The sequence below is a fragment of the Mustela putorius genome, unplaced genomic scaffold, assembly GCF_011764305.1.
Source record: "Mustela putorius furo isolate JIRA1106 unplaced genomic scaffold, ASM1176430v1.1 tig00000228_pilon_pilon_pilon, whole genome shotgun sequence".
In the NCBI taxonomy this organism is placed as follows: Eukaryota; Metazoa; Chordata; class Mammalia; order Carnivora; family Mustelidae; genus Mustela; species Mustela putorius.
In genome coordinates, this window is record NW_025421322.1 from 39117373 (window position 1) to 39133625 (window position 16253).

Below are 16253 nucleotides of genomic sequence, written 5' to 3' on the forward strand. Positions count from 1 at the left end.
GAAGCCGGGTTCACAGCGGCCTAGCCACATTGCGGGAGAGCAGGTGGGGACGGCCTGTGCGGAAGCATCAGGAAGGCCCGTCCTCTCATTGTGTCATTGGGCCCGAAAGCCCACCCCTGACCGTTCTGCTTGGGACCAGCCTGCTTCATTAAGGGGGTGTGGCCCTGCCCTGGGGGCCCCCGGACAGAGGTGTGCACCCCTGGGCCCCAGCCCCAGCCCAGCCCGCCTTTGTCCTCCCCGCCAGGACCTGAAGAAGTACGGGGCCACCACCGTGGTCCGAGTGTGTGACGTGACCTACGACAAGGCCCCTCTGGAGAAGGACGGCATCACTGTCGTGGTGAGGGCCTCGGGGCTCTGGTGGCGCTGCTGCTGGGGGGTGGGGGGCATGGGCGGTGTGGGGTGGGCCTGGACTGGGAGTGTGGGGCTCCCTCGCTTGGAGGCGGGCACAGGCCTTGCTGCCTGTTACCTGCCCCCCTCCCCGCCCTGCATGTTGGTGCTCGGGCCGCGTGATGCTTGGGCACATGTCTAGAGTGGCTGAGCTTGTCCCTAGCCAGCGGGGCCCAGGAGGCGGGTGCACAGGCCGGATACACAGCCGTGGTTCCCGGAGTGGGGTCCCCCCAGTGCTGGGGCTCTGCCAGGGTGAGCCTGAGGCTCGGTCGCTGTCTGAGGCCACAGCCGGAAGGTGCCGGGGCCAGAGCACTGGGGGGAGTGAACTTTCCTAATAGCACTCAGCCCCCGACCGGGTGGCTGGAGCTCTGACGGCCACAGCTCTCCCTGCACAGGCGTCCTGAGCAGTGGGGAAGAATGGGGCCTGGTGGCTCCCAGCCAGCAGCTCGGGGCCGGGCTGCTGGGGTTCCCTGTGTCTCGCTGCCTGTGGTTTGGGGCTCGTGGGTGGGCAGCGTGGTGGGGAGGGGCGGGCGGGCACACCTGGGCTGTCCCCAGGGAAGCACTCTGTGAGGCCGTGGGGAAGAGAGCCTGGGAGCTGTTTCCTTGGTCTCCTAGCTCTGGGGACCTGAGATCAGGCAAGGGATGGGTTGGCTGTGCTGCCGGCCGCCTGTGGGACTGTGGCCCATCCCCTGTAGGGCAGGGTTGCCCGAGGCATGGAGTGCGGGGGCAGCCGGGAGTCCAGCGGCGGCCTGCCTAGCATCCGAAGGTCCTCCGGACATCAGCTTCCCCTCTGGGACCCGCCTCGCCGGCAGCCATGGCAAGCCCATGTGGACTCACCCTTGGAGTCAGAGGGCTCTGGCCCTGGACCGGTTCCCCGCTGCCCTGCCTGCGCGCCCTTTGCCGGGACTTAAGCATCTCTGCCCTCACGGCCGTGACCCGGCCTGGGCTTAGCCTGCAGGCTCGCCTCGCCTCGCCTCTTCCAGAGCGCTGGGGGAGGAGAGTAACGCCGCTGTTTCCAAAACCGGTCGAATCCTAAACTGGATGAACCCTGAATGTTGGGGAAGGGCCCGGCAGGAACCATCTGGAATCCAGTGTCCAGAACAGTGTGGCTCACCCGACTACCCTTCCTTCACTCCTTCCCAGGGGGTACCCGGGCTGGGCCTGCTTTGTGCGGTGGGGCTGGGGGCTGGGGCCAGGAGGGTGCACGTACCCTCCACGCTTGCTGCCCAGACCCCTTGGGCCTGCTGACTCAGAAACACTCAGGTTGGTGAGGGTCAGGCTGTGACCCTGGAGTGACGGCGCGGGCTGGCAGGGAGAGGTGAGGGGCTCACTGTGCTTAGGAGAGAAGAGGACGGGTGTTCTGGGAGGGCTTCCTGGAGAAGGGGGCCGAAGAAGTCAGCAGGAGAGGCATGAGAAGCCTTGCCATGGGGACTGCAGGCCTAGCCAGTGCTCTGCCCTCTGGGGCCTGCTGTCCCTCCCCCCTCGTGGGGTCCTTCCGTGCTTCCCAGAGTGCCGACCTTGTCTGGGCCAGCGGCTGACCGGCCCCGGCCCCCCAGCCTCACGGGCTTCTGCCCTCCGCAGGACTGGCCCTTTGATGACGGGGCGCCCCCGCCCGGGAAGGTGGTGGAGGACTGGCTGAGCCTGCTGAAGGCCAAGTTCTGCGATGACCCTGGCAGCTGTGTGGCCGTTCACTGTGTCGCCGGCCTGGGACGGTGAGCTGGGGGGGCACGGGGCAGGCCTCGCCGGACTGCGGGATCTGTGGTCCGTGCGCTCTCGCAGTGGGTGCTGACCCCCATCATGTGACCCCAGGGACGGTCCTTCCCCAAGTCTGACCCCTCCCCTTCCTGCTGGGTTGCAACATGGTCCCTGCACTCGAGCCGGAAGGAACAGACAGCCCGCCCCCCAGACACAGACCACCCCCTCCACCGTCAGGGGTGACTGAGTGACCTGGACAGTGCACCCCCAGTTTCAGGGCAAGGACCACATGGCCTGGGGCCACACAGCAGGTGTTGGGTTCAGCTGTGGCCTGTGCCCTCCGCGGGGGCGGGGCTGCACTGGGGGAGCCTCGTGCTGGGTGTGAGAGTGAAGGCATCGCCCTGTGCCTTTCGCGGGGACCCGTCCGGGGAAGGGGCTGGGGTGTCGAGGTGTGGTGACCCAGCCTTGCGTCTCCCCCCAGGGCCCCAGTGCTTGTGGCGCTGGCTCTCATCGAGAGCGGGATGAAGTACGAAGACGCCATCCAGTTCATCCGACAGTGAGTGGCCGGCGAGGGTGGGCGGAGGGCGGTGGGTGTGCGCTTGGGGGTCTGGGCTCAGGGGCCATTACGCGGCACTCCCCACCCCGTAGGGCCCAGTGTCTTGCCAGCACGCGCTCCTGACCCCTGGCCACAGGGTGACCTCAGAGACGTCCCCCTCCCGTCAGCCTCACGTGGGGGTATGACGCACTCATGTGGGTCCCGTAGCCAGGCCGCCGTCCAGGGTGAGGGCTGGTCCCTGTGTGTGGCTCCTGGTGCTGGGATGTGTGGGTGAGGCGTGGCTCCCGGCTCCGTGGCCTGTGGCTGCGGGAACGAGGAGAGGCCGTGGCACGGGGCAGGCCCAAACCCCAGCAGCGAGCACAGCTCTGAAGTGTTCCTCCCTCATCTGACCCTTCGCTGCGGTGGTGTGGGGGCTCTGCTCAGGGACCCTGGGGCCCTTGGGGTGCAGTGCTCCTCCCGTGTTGCCAGTCTTGGGGCCGGGGGCCTCCGGAAGCCTGGCTTGGCTGACATGCGCCCCTTCTGCTCGTGGGTCACTGGCCAGAGAAGTCCACGGCCACACTCCAGGGCCTGGGTGGGTGGGGACGGATGACCTCCTGAGGGGCCACCAAGCCGTCCTGTCACCTGTCACCCGAGTCCCCCCTCCTCCCTCCGTCTTGGGCTGCGGAGATGCCCAAGTCCCACCCTGTGGCCCGGGGGGTGGGGTGGTACCCAAGCAACAAGGGGGCCTAGGGAGGGTGGGCGCCGTGGGGCGCCTGGACGAGGGGGCCGGCCGCAGTGGCCGCAGGTGGGAGAGGGAGGATCTTGAGTGGAGGCCGTCCTGGGAGCTGGGCCGGCGCGGCACCGACCTGGCACCGACCTGCGACCCCTCCCTGTCCTGTCCCCGCAGGAAGCGGCGCGGAGCCATCAACAGCAAGCAGCTCACCTACCTGGAGAAATACCGGCCCAGGCAGAGGCTGCGGTTCAAGGAGCCGCACGCGCACAGGACCAGGTGCTGCGTCATGTAGCCCGGGGTCCCCGGGGCCTCGGGCCTACCGCGGCCACCGCCTCGCTGCCGCCGGCTCGCCTTCTCTCCCGGCCCTCGGCCCCTCGGCACTCCTGTCCGCGGCTCAGGCTCGCCCTGTGCCTGCTCCTTCCTCCGTTTGTGCCGTGTCTCCGTGCGCCCGTCCGTGCGTGTCTCCGTGCGCCCGTCCGTGCTTCCCTCGGCCCCCTGCCCTGTCTCTCTGAGGCTCCATTGGGGCGACCCTGCCCACCCGCAGGGCCCGCTCAGGCTGGTCTGTCAGGGAGCGCGCGTGCGTTCTAACCACGGGGCCCCACTCCTCCTCCACGACCTCTCGCCCCGACCTGGCCTTGGCACTTTCAGTTACTGGGTCTGGAGACCGTCCGCCGTCCTGGACCCTCAAAGGCAATAAAGCAGGACCCCGTGGCTGTGTGTGTGCCTGGAGAGTGTGGTGCGGGGCCCGGTGGGAAGGAGCGGGTGGCGGGGGTCCTGCGGGTGGCGGGGGTCCTCCGGCCAGCTGCGCTGTGGTCCCCCTGGCATCCGTGCTGTGTCCCCGCGCTCTCCCAAGATTCGGGACAGGGGATGTCCCTGATGTGCCCAAGCCAGCCCCACTCCCATGTGGCCTGCATGGGGCCTCGCCCAGGTGCCTTGCCATTTTGGGGGGCGCTGGGGCATCAGAAGGCAAGGCCGGGTCCCCGGCGTTGGCCCTTGCAGGACAGGCTGGGGCTCACTTGGTAAGTCCTCAGGGCCCCGTGTGTCGTGGGGGGACCACTCAGTCCTGCTCCCACCGAGTGTCTTCATTTCAGCCTTAGAGGCCCAGAGGAGGGTGCAGATGGCGGTGGCCAGCTCGGCTCCAGGGGGAGGGACACACCATCCCATCGGCCCCAGGAAGGGAGGGGAAGCCGGAGGGGCAGAGGGTGACCCCAGGCTCCATGGGGTGAGTGAGCCTGAGGGTACAGGAGGGGCGGCCAGGCCTGCCGGGGGGGTGTGGACTGCCATGCTCAGGTCTCCTCGAGCGGGGGGCTGGCCTTTCCCTGTGCGGGGCACGGCCAGGAGGAGGGGGCCCAGGGCCGGCCTGGTTGGGGGTGGGGCGTGCCAGAGCCCCTGCCCCCAGGCCCTGTGACCCAGCTGTGGACAGCACCCAGGGACCTTCACCAGCCGCATTTCTCCTAGTCACTGGGACCCAGCAGCTGTGTTAGGAGTCACAGCTCCAGGCTTGGCGTCAGGCCACTCCCCACCTCCCTGGCCCGAGCCTCCCTGTCTCCACCCCGCACCCTGCACGCAGCCTGGGGGAGGTGTGTGGGGAAGGGCTCCCTGAGCTACCCACTTGTCGCCCCTTGTGTTTTGCCGCAGGGAGGAGGCATGTCCAGGAAGGGCCCACTGTCATGCGCTTGGAGGCAGGTGCCCTGCTGGGTCTGTTCTGCTCACACTTGCCCGGCGGACCCTGGGGGCGCTGTGTGGCCCCCCCTTTCTTGGGGCCCTGGGGGTTGGCTAATGGGGACACAGGCCCGTCCCTCCGTCTCCCGGCCTGCTGCAGCTGTTACCACTGGCACTGTTAATGGGGCGTCCTCGCTGTGCCCCGCTCCACAGAGCCCGGCCACCCTGCTAGGTGGGAGTGGGGCCCCTCCCCGATGCCAGGCTCGTCCCTCAGTTCTCGGTCGGCTTCGGGTCTGACCCACCGGCTCCAGCTTTCACTGAGCCGGACTTCCCGGAGCACAGTGTGGAGGAGGCCTGCCCGCTCACTGCCTGGCAGGGGCTGGAGGACGGAGTCCCCCTTTTAGGGGTCCTTTTAGGGACCACGAGGCTGGACCAAGGGGACCCTCTTAGCCCACTCCTTCGTTCTGAAAGGGCACACCACCCCGTGCCCCAGCCAGGGGGTTGGAGCACCTGTGGGGGTCACAGCATGGGGGTCGGGAAAAGGCAACCGCCCAAGTCACTCGTCTGGCGCTCTGTTCAGAGAGGGACAGACGGATACGCTGGCGGCTGCAGATCTCAGCCCACTCTGGGCTCCCAGGGGGAGGGGGGCCCCCAGCTCTGCCAAATGAAACGCATCTGAGGCGGCTCGCGAACTCGTGTTCTGTGAAGGTTGCTGTAGTGTTTCAACCCACCATCCAAGGGGCGGGGCTCCCCCAGGCCAGCCCCCAGCAGCTGTGTCCCCGCCCGGAGGGGCTTACAGTTTCTGGGGGGTGGGGTGGGGTGAGAGTCTGGGAGCATGTCCCCTGCAAGGGACGGGTGGCCCAGGCCCCAGGGCTGAGAAGGGGCCGGGGTGGGGGCTCCCTCTGCCCGGGGCTCATCCTCAGAGAAGGGGGGTGTGGGGGTCCCCAGGTGGGAGCACGTGGGGAAGGTGCACCGGGTGGGAAGAGCTTCCTGAGCAAAGGTGTGGAGGGGTTGGTGTGGGCGCCTGACGGGTAAGGCTGGCGGGGGGCCGGCTGGTCTGGCGGGTCCTAAGAGGGACAGCCCGAAGGTGAGTCCCTAGGAGGAACCTCAGCAGGCCAGGGAAGGACCCACGTGCCCATTTCATAGGTGGGGAGACCAAGGCTGAGAAGGGAGAGAGAACCTGTCATTTGCAGGACCCTGCACGGACTTCACGGTTTGTCTCTGGGAGACCTGGTCTGCCCCCTTGTCCCCGAGGCCTGCCAGTGTCCCCTGAGCTTGCCTCCGTCCTCTGGGGCCACGGGGTGGTGGGCAGGGAGCCGACAGGTGGGACGCTTCTTTGTTGAATCTAGATCTTTCTTTCAAATGGAAAATGTTATGCAACCAAGCTCTGTGTGAGTGGGGCAGGGCTGAGTCGGTGGGCACGAGGGAGGGGCAGGAGGCTGAGGAAGGATGGTGGAGGTCACTGCGGTCCGGCTGCCACCTTCTGGAGGAAGGAGCACTGTCTGGCGGCAAATTCCCGGATGCCAGGCTCTGGGTCCTTTTTGAGATCTTCGAAAGCTCCAGGGGAGGAGACACAGTCAGGGGGGAACCGGGGTCCCGTCCTTCCAGCAGGGGTGGGGGCGGGAGCCGGAGGTTCCCCAGACCCCACCTCCTCTGCCTCCCAGGCCCGGGGTGCTGCCCTCCCCAGCCCCACCTGTTCCTTGCCCCTCACTCTGGGGAGCCGTGGGTGGCGTGCGTGGGTGCGAACACCCGTCTCACCCTGGAGTTGGGGTTGGAGGGCTGCCGGGGACTTGGGGTGGCTTACTAGAGAAGAGCAGGTTTGTGTCGACGCTGTTCAGCATCTGGGACACGGCCTGGGGGTGGTAGCAGGTGGTGTAGCCTGGGGGACAGACAGTGGCGCTGGCCAGTGGCAGGGGGCTTGCTCGTGGGGGGTGGGGGCTCAGACCTCTCCTGCCGGTCCTGCCAGGCCGGGGCCCCTCACCCGCCACCCCTCCTCTCTTGCCAGCGGACCTGAGCAGCCTGGCAGGTGCCAGTGGGCGGGAGGGCAGGCGAGGGTTGGGGCGCTGGGACAGGCGGGCCCGGAGGGGCCCGGAGCGCCGCCGCCCCGGCTCACCTATGAAGAGCGCCGCCCAGGTCTTGATGTGGCGGTGCCGGCTGTGCAGGTAGCTGAGGGCCTGCGCCAAGTGGATGCTGAACTCCTCCTGGCTGCGGGTCATCTGGCCGGAGGACAACGCTGTGGGGGCGGGACTGCGGACCCCTCCCTGCCTCGCCCCTGCCGGCCCTGAGGCCACACCTGCGAGAGCCTGGCTCCAGCGCCTCCCGCCCCGCCTCCCCCTTCCGCCAACGGCAGCCTGTCCCTGCGCCCCAGGTCCCTCACCAGGCAGGTCCAGAGGAAGTGGCGGGCGCTGAGGCCCTGCTCCCAGGCCAGCGTGCAGAAGAGGGTGTGCGGAAGCCGCCACCGGAGCTGCAGGGCGCAGCGGTACAGGGCGAACTTGGCCTGCTGCGGGGACAGTCGCGGGAGGGAGACCGGCCATGGGCGCGAGCGTCGGAGGTCTGTGCCCTCCCCGACGAGCTTCACGCGGGGTGTGAGGACCAGTGGCGTGCTTCCAGCCGTCCCCACCCTGCACCCCGGGGAAGCCTCACTCCGGCCCCGGGCTGCTCCCATTCCTCCCATGCCTTCCGGAACTGGCCGCTTGTTGCCTCTTCCCCACGCCAGGATCCCGGGATCCCGTGCTGGCCTCAGCACAGGGCACGGCTGGCACACAGAGAAGCTCGACCGTTTCTCCGTGTTTGGTGAATGACCCAAGCCCCAGCCTGTGTCAGGTGCCAGAGACGCAGCCGTGAGCGGAACAGGCCGGGTCAGACCCCCAGGGACCGCACAGCTGTGTGTGTGCACATGTGCCTGCATGTGTGTGTGCATGTGTGGGACCTCAGCCCACCAGGAAGCCACCCCAGGTCCACACTGCCGCCCTGGTAGCAGCCTTGCCCTCGGGCAGCCCCACTGCCATTGGCAGAGCCTCAGTCTCCGCTGTCCCCCCCCCCCCAGCCACCAGTGTGTCCCCAGCCCCACCCAGGGGAAGGCCCCTCAGCGGGCACAGACCTTGACAACAGCCGGACAGCAGTCCCTCAGGTGCAGGAGCAGGGGCACCATGCTCTGGTGTACCTGGGCCCGCAGGCCGCTCAGCTCCCTGCTGGCCACGGTGGCCACCAGGTCCCCAAACAGCGCCATGGCTGCCGCCCGGATCCCAGCCCGCTCCTGCAAGGCGGGGGCTCAGAGCCACAGCCGAACCTGCCTGGGTCGATTGAACCCAATCCCCACCCAGCCCGGGACCCATCCTGCGGAGGGGATGGGGCTCAGTTCTGGCTGCAGAGCCCCTTCCCCAGGTTTCCAGCCCCCAGGGGCAGGGCTGTGCCTCCCCTGTCAGACAGGTTCCAGGCGTTCCGGGAGGACCTGAACTCATGTCTCTTCGCTCAGGGTCTCTTCCCGACCTCCCAGGGCCGAGGGACTGGTGGGGGTTGGGGGGCTGCTTGTTCAGCCTCTTGGAGAGGGGCCGAGCGCCACCTGGCGGCCACTTGGCCTGGCTCGGCCCGGCTCTGCGCGGGTGTCTTGGGGCACACCCGGGTATCCCCCTGGGGGCGTCTCCCCAGCCCAGGTGCAGGGCAGCTGGGGATCCCCCTGCCTTTGAGGACCAGGTGTAGGCACAGGAGGGGCACAAGTAGGGGCACCCCGCTTCCCCCGCCGGGGCACTCACGTCGTCGAAGAAGGAGCGGGCGTAGATGGCGACCCTGAGGCTTTGGGTGGCTGCGCCGTGTGTGCCCAGGCGGTGCAGCACGTCAGACACGGTGCCCATGAGCTGCACAGCCACCTGCTCGCTGTTCTGGAAGAAGCCGTCGAGGAAGGGCGGCAGCTGTCCGCAGAGCAGGCCTCCCTAGGGGAGGCAGAGGCCGCTGGGCTAAGGGCGCCGGATGGCGGCTCCTGTGCCCTACCCCAGCCCTGCCGTTGCACTTGGAACCGCCTGGGCCCCTCCCTCCCCGGCCCCTCCCCAGCCCCCATCCTGGCCTGGGCACCTGCCCACCCCGGCTGCCTGGCCGGCGCTGTGTCCCCAACCTTGGTGGGATCCCACCCTGGCTCTGCGCACAGGGCCCTGTGCTCTAGCTCCGGTCTGCCGTCCAGGAGCTGTGTGGGCATGGACGGGGCTTTTCCTCTCTGAGGGGGTCCTCCTGGGGGGAAGAGATATCAACCACCCCCGCTAGTGGGCTCCCAGCTGCTGCTTTCTCCTGTCGCCATGTTGCCCAGAAGGCCCCTCGCCCAGTGCTGGAGACCTCCCTCCCCTTCCTCCGCCTCACCCCGCCTCCACCCCTGTGTCTGGCCTCCCTGTGGGGCAGGACGAGACAAGGTGTGCACAGACGGAGCTCCCGGCTCCTTCCGTCACAGTGACCATTTCCCACATTGACGCTACTTTGTGAAAGGCCGAGCCCATCTTCAGCCCGTTCTGTCTGCCCATCTGTGCCGATGAACGTCTGGACGGCAAGATGTCAGCAAAAGGATGTTTCCCGCCATCGGGCCCCTTCTCAGTGACAGTGTGTGAAAGCCGGAGGGATTTTTACAGCTTTAAAACAAGTTTTAGGCCATGTCATTGGCTTCCTGAGCGCTGTTTGGTTTATAATAGTAAACTTTTCCTGCCGATGAGTCAGCTAACAGCAACTGACTCTTTCTGAGCACCCGCTGGGTGCAGTGAGGGTGCTGAGGTAGGACTGGGGTTCTGGCGGTGGATGGAACAGCCAGAATGGGGTTTAATGGGAAGGTCCAGAAAATAAACGAAGCACACACAGCACAATGAGCATTAGAAGGTGGCGAGCAATCTGAGCGAGGATAAAGCAGGGTGGGGGCGGGAGGGGGAGCAGGCTGTGGTAGAGGCTGTGGGGGTTGCGGTGGTTACAGAACTTTAATTTTTTTTTTTATTTTTAAAGATTTTATTTATTTATTTGACAGAGAGAAATCACAAGTAGGCAGAGAGGCAGGTAGAGAGAGATAGAGAGGAGGAAGCAGGCTCCCTGCTGAGCAGAGAGCCCGATGCGGGACTCGATCCCAGGACCCTGAGATCATGACCTGAGCCGAAGGCAGCGGCTTAACCACTGAGCCACCCAGGCGCCCCAGAACTTTAATTTTAAGGAAGTAGATAGGAGAAGGTGTCACCAAGAAGGTCACCACGGAGAGAATTCTTACAGAGGTGCCAGAAAAGCATTGCACCAGAGGGCGCAGCACAAGCAAAGGTCCTGAGGCAGGGGCACACCTGCCCTGTTTGTGAGCAGAGCTCGTGACAGGAGCCTACTGGCTGCTGGGGGGAGTCTACACTGCAAAGGAGAAGGGGAGGCCGTTGGGGCCAGGCACGGGGGAGTGTGGTGGTCTGGGAGAGATGCTGGTGGCTTCAGTGAGGGTGGCAGGGCAGTGGAAGAACAGGTGCATTCTGGGTTGGCTTGGGATTTTTTCATTGCCCGGACGGCCCCAAGGTTTGCGGTCCCCTCCAGCTGAGGTGAGGGTTGCAGGAGGCACCTGTCTGGGCGGGGGTGGGGTGTGGGCGAGGAGTTTGTGGTGCACGTGCTGAGTCTGAGATGCTGGCTTGGACGTGAGCAGTGAGTCCCTGCTTGAGTCCAGGGCTGAGGTTGGGATATGGATCTGGGGACAGTCGGCCAGTAGATGGTACTTAGAGACTGGGGAAGGCCAGCAAGGGAGCGGTGAACAGGGCAGAGGAATGGGAAGGAGTGATGGGGTAGGATCCAGCGCCAGGCCAGGGATAGGAGCAGAGACCGGCAGAGCTGAGAACGGTGTGGGAGCGAGGAGGGAGGGAGACCAGCGAGCTGGGAGTCCTGGGCCAGGAGGACAGAAGTCCCTAGACCTGTGTGTGGATGGGCCCAATAAAGGGTCCTGCAGTGGGAGGTCACAGGTGCCCTGCACAAAGATACTGCCGGCTGGCTGGTGGGGGTTGCTGCCTCGAGGGCCGCCTGACTCCATGCCTATGTTTGTATGGTTTCTGGTGGAATATGTCAGCAAGCATTATGGTGATGGGATCTTCAGACAATCTCCAATGAGCACAAGGCCTCTTGCTAAGGGGACTCCTGCTGTGGCGGCCGCGCGGGTGCCCAGGAGATGGAATCTCCCCGAGGTGCCACCACTTGGCCCATTGGCTGGAGCAGAAGGGAGTGAAGCCCTTGTGGGTTGTGGCCTCCAAGGGTAGGGTGTGCTGCTGGCTGGGGTGGGCATGGTGGTGGCCGTGCAGACCCTCCCACGGGGGCAGCACCTAGGGCTGGGAGCAGGGGTGCACAGCAATCCAGGAGGAGCCTGCTCTCCCCAAGACTGCAGACGGGGTTGTCCGTGCCCCTGGGAGAAAACCGCACGTCCGTTTTGTTAAAGCCACACTTAGTTGGGTCTTCTGCGTGGGCTGCCCCTCTGGCCTCCTCAGCCATGGACCACCACCCAGCTAGTGCTGCTTGTGTTTGATGGTGGACAGGTGGCTGAGACGGCGCACACTGGTGGGTGGGTGGGGCAGTGGAGCAGTTCAGTGGGTCCTGGCAGAGGGCACCTCTCTGGTGTGGGGGCAGTGCCTGTTGATCCTCCCTCAGCCCTGGGGCCTGCTCTATCGCTGCCCAGTTCAGCTGGTCCTGGCCCCATTCTAGCAGGCCTCTTGGCCAGCTGTGCTCTGGGTCCATCTGTTTCCCCAGCCCCGCGGTGGCCAGCAGCCCACACCCCACTTGGGAGCCATGCTCCTTCCCTGGCCCTGGCCGACCCGCTCTGGCAGCCCTCCTGCCTGTCTTCTCCATTCCCCACGGGGCCCCACCTAGTGCAGGGCACAGAGGCACAAGGAGACTTCCTACTGCCTGCCTGCCTGCAGGAACAGCTGGAGAAAGACGTACGGATGACGGACGGACCAACTGACCCACCGACTGAGTGACTGAGTGAATGAATGCTGGAGCAAATGTGAATACTGAGTGAGTGCACAATATGTAAAGAGTGAATGAAAATGATGAAAGAGTAAGTCATAAATGAAGGGCTCCAGCAGGACGGCCAGTGGCCTGGGGCACTTTGCTAACGCCCCCTGCTGCTCCTCATGGGACGGGGGCTGTTCCAGTGATGTGGGGGTTGGAGGGGGATGGGGAAATGGGCCACCAGCAGAGGAGAGGCCTGGGCCCCGAGATTCTCAGGGGAAGTTCCCCTCTGCGGCCAGGCTTGGGTGACTCCTGGTGACCCCCCTCCTTGGCCCCTGGAGGTCTGCAATAGCACCATCTCTCTGCTGGGTATGGAAGGAGACACGTCCCAGGGGAGTAGACACTTTACCCCTCCCAGAACCCTGCCGAGAGGCCATCACCAAGCCCATTCTACAGATGAGGACACTGAGGCCCGGGGGGGGGGTCCTGTTTTCCCAGCTACACTGCGGAAAGGGACAGAGCCAGGATTCCAACCCAGTAGGCCTGTCTGTACTCCATGCACCAGCTGCTCTGGTGGGGCGGGTGTGTGACAGCGACAACACCCCCCTCCCCGGCCCTTACCTTCTCTGGGTGGAAAAGGATGTTTCCTAGGCCCTGCAGGCTCAACACGCGGACCTCGGGGCTGGGGTCCCTGAGGCTTCGGGCCAGCGTGGTCTGGGCAGCCTGTCTGGGGAGCACCTCCAGCATGGTGGGGCTGTAGAGGAACTGGGGTCGTCCCCAAGGGCGGGCAGGTCAGGCCTGCCACGTTCTCATAGGGAGCTCCATCTGCATCTGGGGGCCAGGCTTGAGGGCCAGGGTCCAGCAGGGGTTTTCGGAGGATGGTTACCAGCACTCTCTGGGTGTCTCGGTTAACACGGGTTTGAAACCCATCTCCATGCTGGTTCAACTTTTCTAAGTACATCTGGGGAAACCAAGGCCCAGAGGGAGAAGGGCCTTGCCTGATGTCACACAGCAAGGCTAGGGCCCATGTGCAGCTGTGGCTGGGCCCATGGGACAGCTGGGGACAGAGCCCTGTGGAGGGTGGCTCAGACGTTCCTGCTGGTGGGTGGGGTGAGGAGCGGCGTGGGGCTTTCAGGCGTTTTGAGCCCCACCTCATGAGCCCCACCGTGGCCCTCGCCTCAGGGCAACACCTGCTGGACCCCTGCGCCTCTCCTGTTTTAACCAGGGCTTTCTTGGCTTCCCTGTCCCTGGGGCGGACCTGAGCTCAGTCTGCCCGACGGACCAGCTCTGTAGGGGTCGGGCCCGGGAGAAGAGAGAGAGGTGGGGACAGTTCGCCCAGGCCACAGGCTGACGGGAGCCTGAGAAGTGGGGACCCAGCCAGGAGCTCCAGACTGTGGACCGCCCTGGAGCCAGAAGGGGGATGGACGGGGTAGGAGGGGCCGTCCGGAGGGGCCTCCGTCCAGAGAAGGTCCTGATGGGGGCACGGAGGCAGCAGGAGGAAAAGCCTGTGTCTGAGGGGCTCCCCTCTCCCTGCCCAGGCCGTACCTCGGTGAGGATGAGGATGGCCACCTTCCTCTCCCGTTCCTCCTTGCTCTGCAGGCTGGGCAGCAGCTGGCTGGTCACTGCCTTGATCTGTTGGCAGCGGTTCTGCACCATGGCCCTGGGGCGAGGGGAGGAGGGCAGGGCCAGGGCCTGGGTGTGGGGGTGCGGCCCGGAGTCTACCGGCCATGACAGCCGGGCCCAGCGGGGGCTGCGTCTGAGTGGGTGCCCATTGCTGGGAGTGTGGGATCCCCCTCTGTACCTCCTGGCCACCCACTGGCTTCCAGACTTGGGCTGGATGTGTGGGAGGCCAAGCGGCCGGCCCCTGGTGGCCTGACTCCTGTCCCCGCAGGCTCCCGGTGCTGGGGCGCACGGGAGCGTTTGGGGCTGTGCTCACGGGTGCACCCTGGTGGCCACCGTGGTCAGTACACCCAGCTTCCGGGACAGGCGGTGGCCTGGGTCAGGCCCTGCCCCTGCCTGGCCCCACTCCTACCTGGCGAGGAGACCCACGCCCTGCGGGTAGGTGTGGATGGTGGTGAAGAGCTTCCAGGCGTCCTGCAGCTCCAGGAGCGCGAAGTCCTGCCAGTGCCCCGTGGTGGACAGCAGGCTTTTCAGTGCTTCCAGGGACATGCTGCAGGGGGTCAGGGGCGCGGTCACTGGGCCAGCCCCTCCTGGGGCAGGGGGGAGGCCTGGCATGGGTGGGGGCTGTGCTGGGGGAGGGGCAGCAGGAGCCCCTTCAGCCTCCGGGCCTGGGCTCTAGGTCAGTGGCTGGGGCCGGAATGCAGAGGGCACCCCTTGAGGAGCGGGGGGCACTGTGGGAAGCTGTGAGATCGGCCTGGGGCACAGGCAGTGTGAGATGTGTCTGAGCATCTCAGGGGACACCCGGTGGCGTCCATGGAGGGCTTTCTGAGGCCGCAGCTCTGGGGACAGGGCTGGGGGTCCCGTGTCACAGGGTAGAGAGGGTCCTGGCTGAGGCTGGGGGGATGGTGCTGTTTAAATGTGGGGCTGAGGGGGCTCCTGGGTGGCTCCGTAGGTTAAAGCCTCTGCCTTTGGCTCATGTCATGATCTCAGGGTCCTGGGATCGAGTCCCGCATCGGGCTCTCTGCTCAGCAGGGAGACTGCTCCCCTTCTCTCTGCCTGCCTCTCTGCCTACCTGTGGTTTCTGTCAAATAAAATAAAATTTAAAAAAAAATGTGGGGCTGAGAACCCGAAGAGGGTGCTGCAGGGAGGAAAGAGGAGGGCTGGGCGTCCGGCACCACGGGAGCCCGGGGCAGTGTGCATCGCCTCCCGGACACCACGCAGGGGACACAGTCTCCACTGGTCCCAGGCACGTGTGCACCCAGGAAAGGATGCCAGAGACAAAGTGAGGCCTGACCACATGCTCGTCGCTGCCAGAGGCACGAGGGCCCTGCCCTGGCCACACGGCCCTGCCAGGGCAGCTCGGTCCTTGGCTCCAAGCCGGCCTGATGTTCTGGTCACGGGCCCAGGGCTGTCCCCGGCTCTGCAGGCAGGACGCAAGGACAGGACCCCAGAACACAGGCCCCGGGATAGCAGGGCGGCCCCCCTCAGTGGCCTGTTCCCCCTTCCCGGTCACCCTGTGCTGGGTCACATCTGCCCAGCTTCCCGTGACGGGTCGAGTCGCCAGGTATGTGTGAGTCGGGTCCCAGGATGAGGCCATCAGCTGGGACCAGGCATGATTCTGAGCTACACATAGGGTCAAGGGACGGAGTTCCACGGTATCAGGGTCCCTGGCGGCGTCAACCCCAAATGTCACCCTGAGAGAGGCCCCTGAGAAGCAGCATTTTCCAGGGCACAGGCCTCAGCTAGAGTGACCACAGTTTCGGGAGAAGGGGACATCAGGGCTCAGTAGCGCGCTGTCCCTTCCGTGTTGACCCTTGGAAGCTCCTGGGACGTGGGCGCCCAGACCATCCGCGTGCAGGGTCGCCTTGCCCCAGCAACCACACCAGGGCTCTGGGAAGACGGCGTTTGGCCGACTTGGGCACTCTCGGGTGGATCGGCACGGCCAGAGGACCCTGAAATCTGGAACCTCCTCCAGCCAGGACGCCTGGCGATGCCCAGACACACGTGCGGCCCGAAATCCACGCAGCCCCCAGACCAGCTGTCCACGGAGGCCCTTGAGCGCGAGCCTGGGTGTGCGGGTTCCAGGGCTGCCCTCCCCAGCCTCTCCCAGCGACGCCTGCCCCAGGGACGGCCGGGCCACCCTCTTCTCCCCGCCGCCTCCTCCTGCTGCTCACTGCGCACAGTGATTCTCTGTTAGACGTTTCGAGGAACGGCCCCCCTGTTTTCCGCAGCGGCTGCGCCATTTTACACCCCCACCATCATTCCGCGTGTGAGGGTTTCCTGCGTCGCCTGCACCTGCCACCCTGACTGCGTGTGGGGACGAGCTGAGGGGAGTAGGAAGGGTGCAGGTGCGCGAAGCCTAGGTGGGCGCCGAGCAGGGCAAACTGGGCATCGTCCGTCTGACCTGCCGACGCCCTGAGGACCGGCCACGGCTGTCCCCAGCAATGCCGTGCAGACAAGAGGCCCAGCCTGGAGTCCAGATGCACTCTCAGGAGTGTCCACGGCCCCCTCTGGCCGCCCATCCCCAGTGCTGATCAGCCCCTGCCACTCCCTCTGCACAGAGCCCTCCGTGGCTCCCCACTGTTCTGGTGTGGAGACGGACTCTGAGGCCTCATTTCTGTTCCCTCCCTCGTGTCTCCCCCACAAAGGCTCCCTGCCCTCCGCTCCCCCGGACTTCAACCATCAGTCGGGGCTCAG

At 65.9% G+C, this 16253-nt stretch overlaps 2 protein-coding genes across 6 annotated transcripts in view; one reads left to right on the forward strand and one right to left on the reverse strand.

The window, feature by feature from the left end:
* The window catches only part of PTP4A3 (protein tyrosine phosphatase 4A3), a 31042-nt gene extending 27263 nt beyond the window's left edge, over positions 1-3779 (forward strand). For all 4 annotated transcript variants that reach the window (XM_045078199.1, XM_004743631.3, XM_004743632.3 and 1 more), the window contains exons 3-6: positions 245-337; positions 1969-2099; positions 2564-2638; positions 3525-3779. In XM_045078199.1, coding sequence (XP_044934134.1) covers positions 245-337; positions 1969-2099; positions 2564-2638; positions 3525-3642 — 417 coding nt within the window. In that variant the 3' untranslated portion in view covers positions 3643-3779. The remainder of the gene's footprint in view (positions 1-244; positions 338-1968; positions 2100-2563; positions 2639-3524) is intronic.
* A 1923-nt stretch (positions 3780-5702) lies between these two features.
* The window catches only part of LOC101687288 (maestro heat-like repeat family member 5), a 67015-nt gene continuing 56464 nt past the window's right edge, over positions 5703-16253 (reverse strand). For both annotated transcript variants that reach the window (XM_045078198.1, XM_013051813.2), the window contains exons 22-30: positions 13969-14106; positions 13482-13596; positions 12558-12701; positions 8765-8941; positions 8113-8268; positions 7390-7512; positions 7126-7228; positions 6817-6891; positions 5703-6569 (exon numbers count right to left, since the gene is read on the reverse strand). In XM_045078198.1, the coding sequence (XP_044934133.1) occupies positions 6472-6569; positions 6817-6891; positions 7126-7228; positions 7390-7512; positions 8113-8268; positions 8765-8941; positions 12558-12701; positions 13482-13596; positions 13969-14106 (1129 nt within the window). In that variant the 3' untranslated portion in view covers positions 5703-6471. The remainder of the gene's footprint in view (positions 6570-6816; positions 6892-7125; positions 7229-7389; positions 7513-8112; positions 8269-8764; positions 8942-12557; positions 12702-13481; positions 13597-13968; positions 14107-16253) is intronic.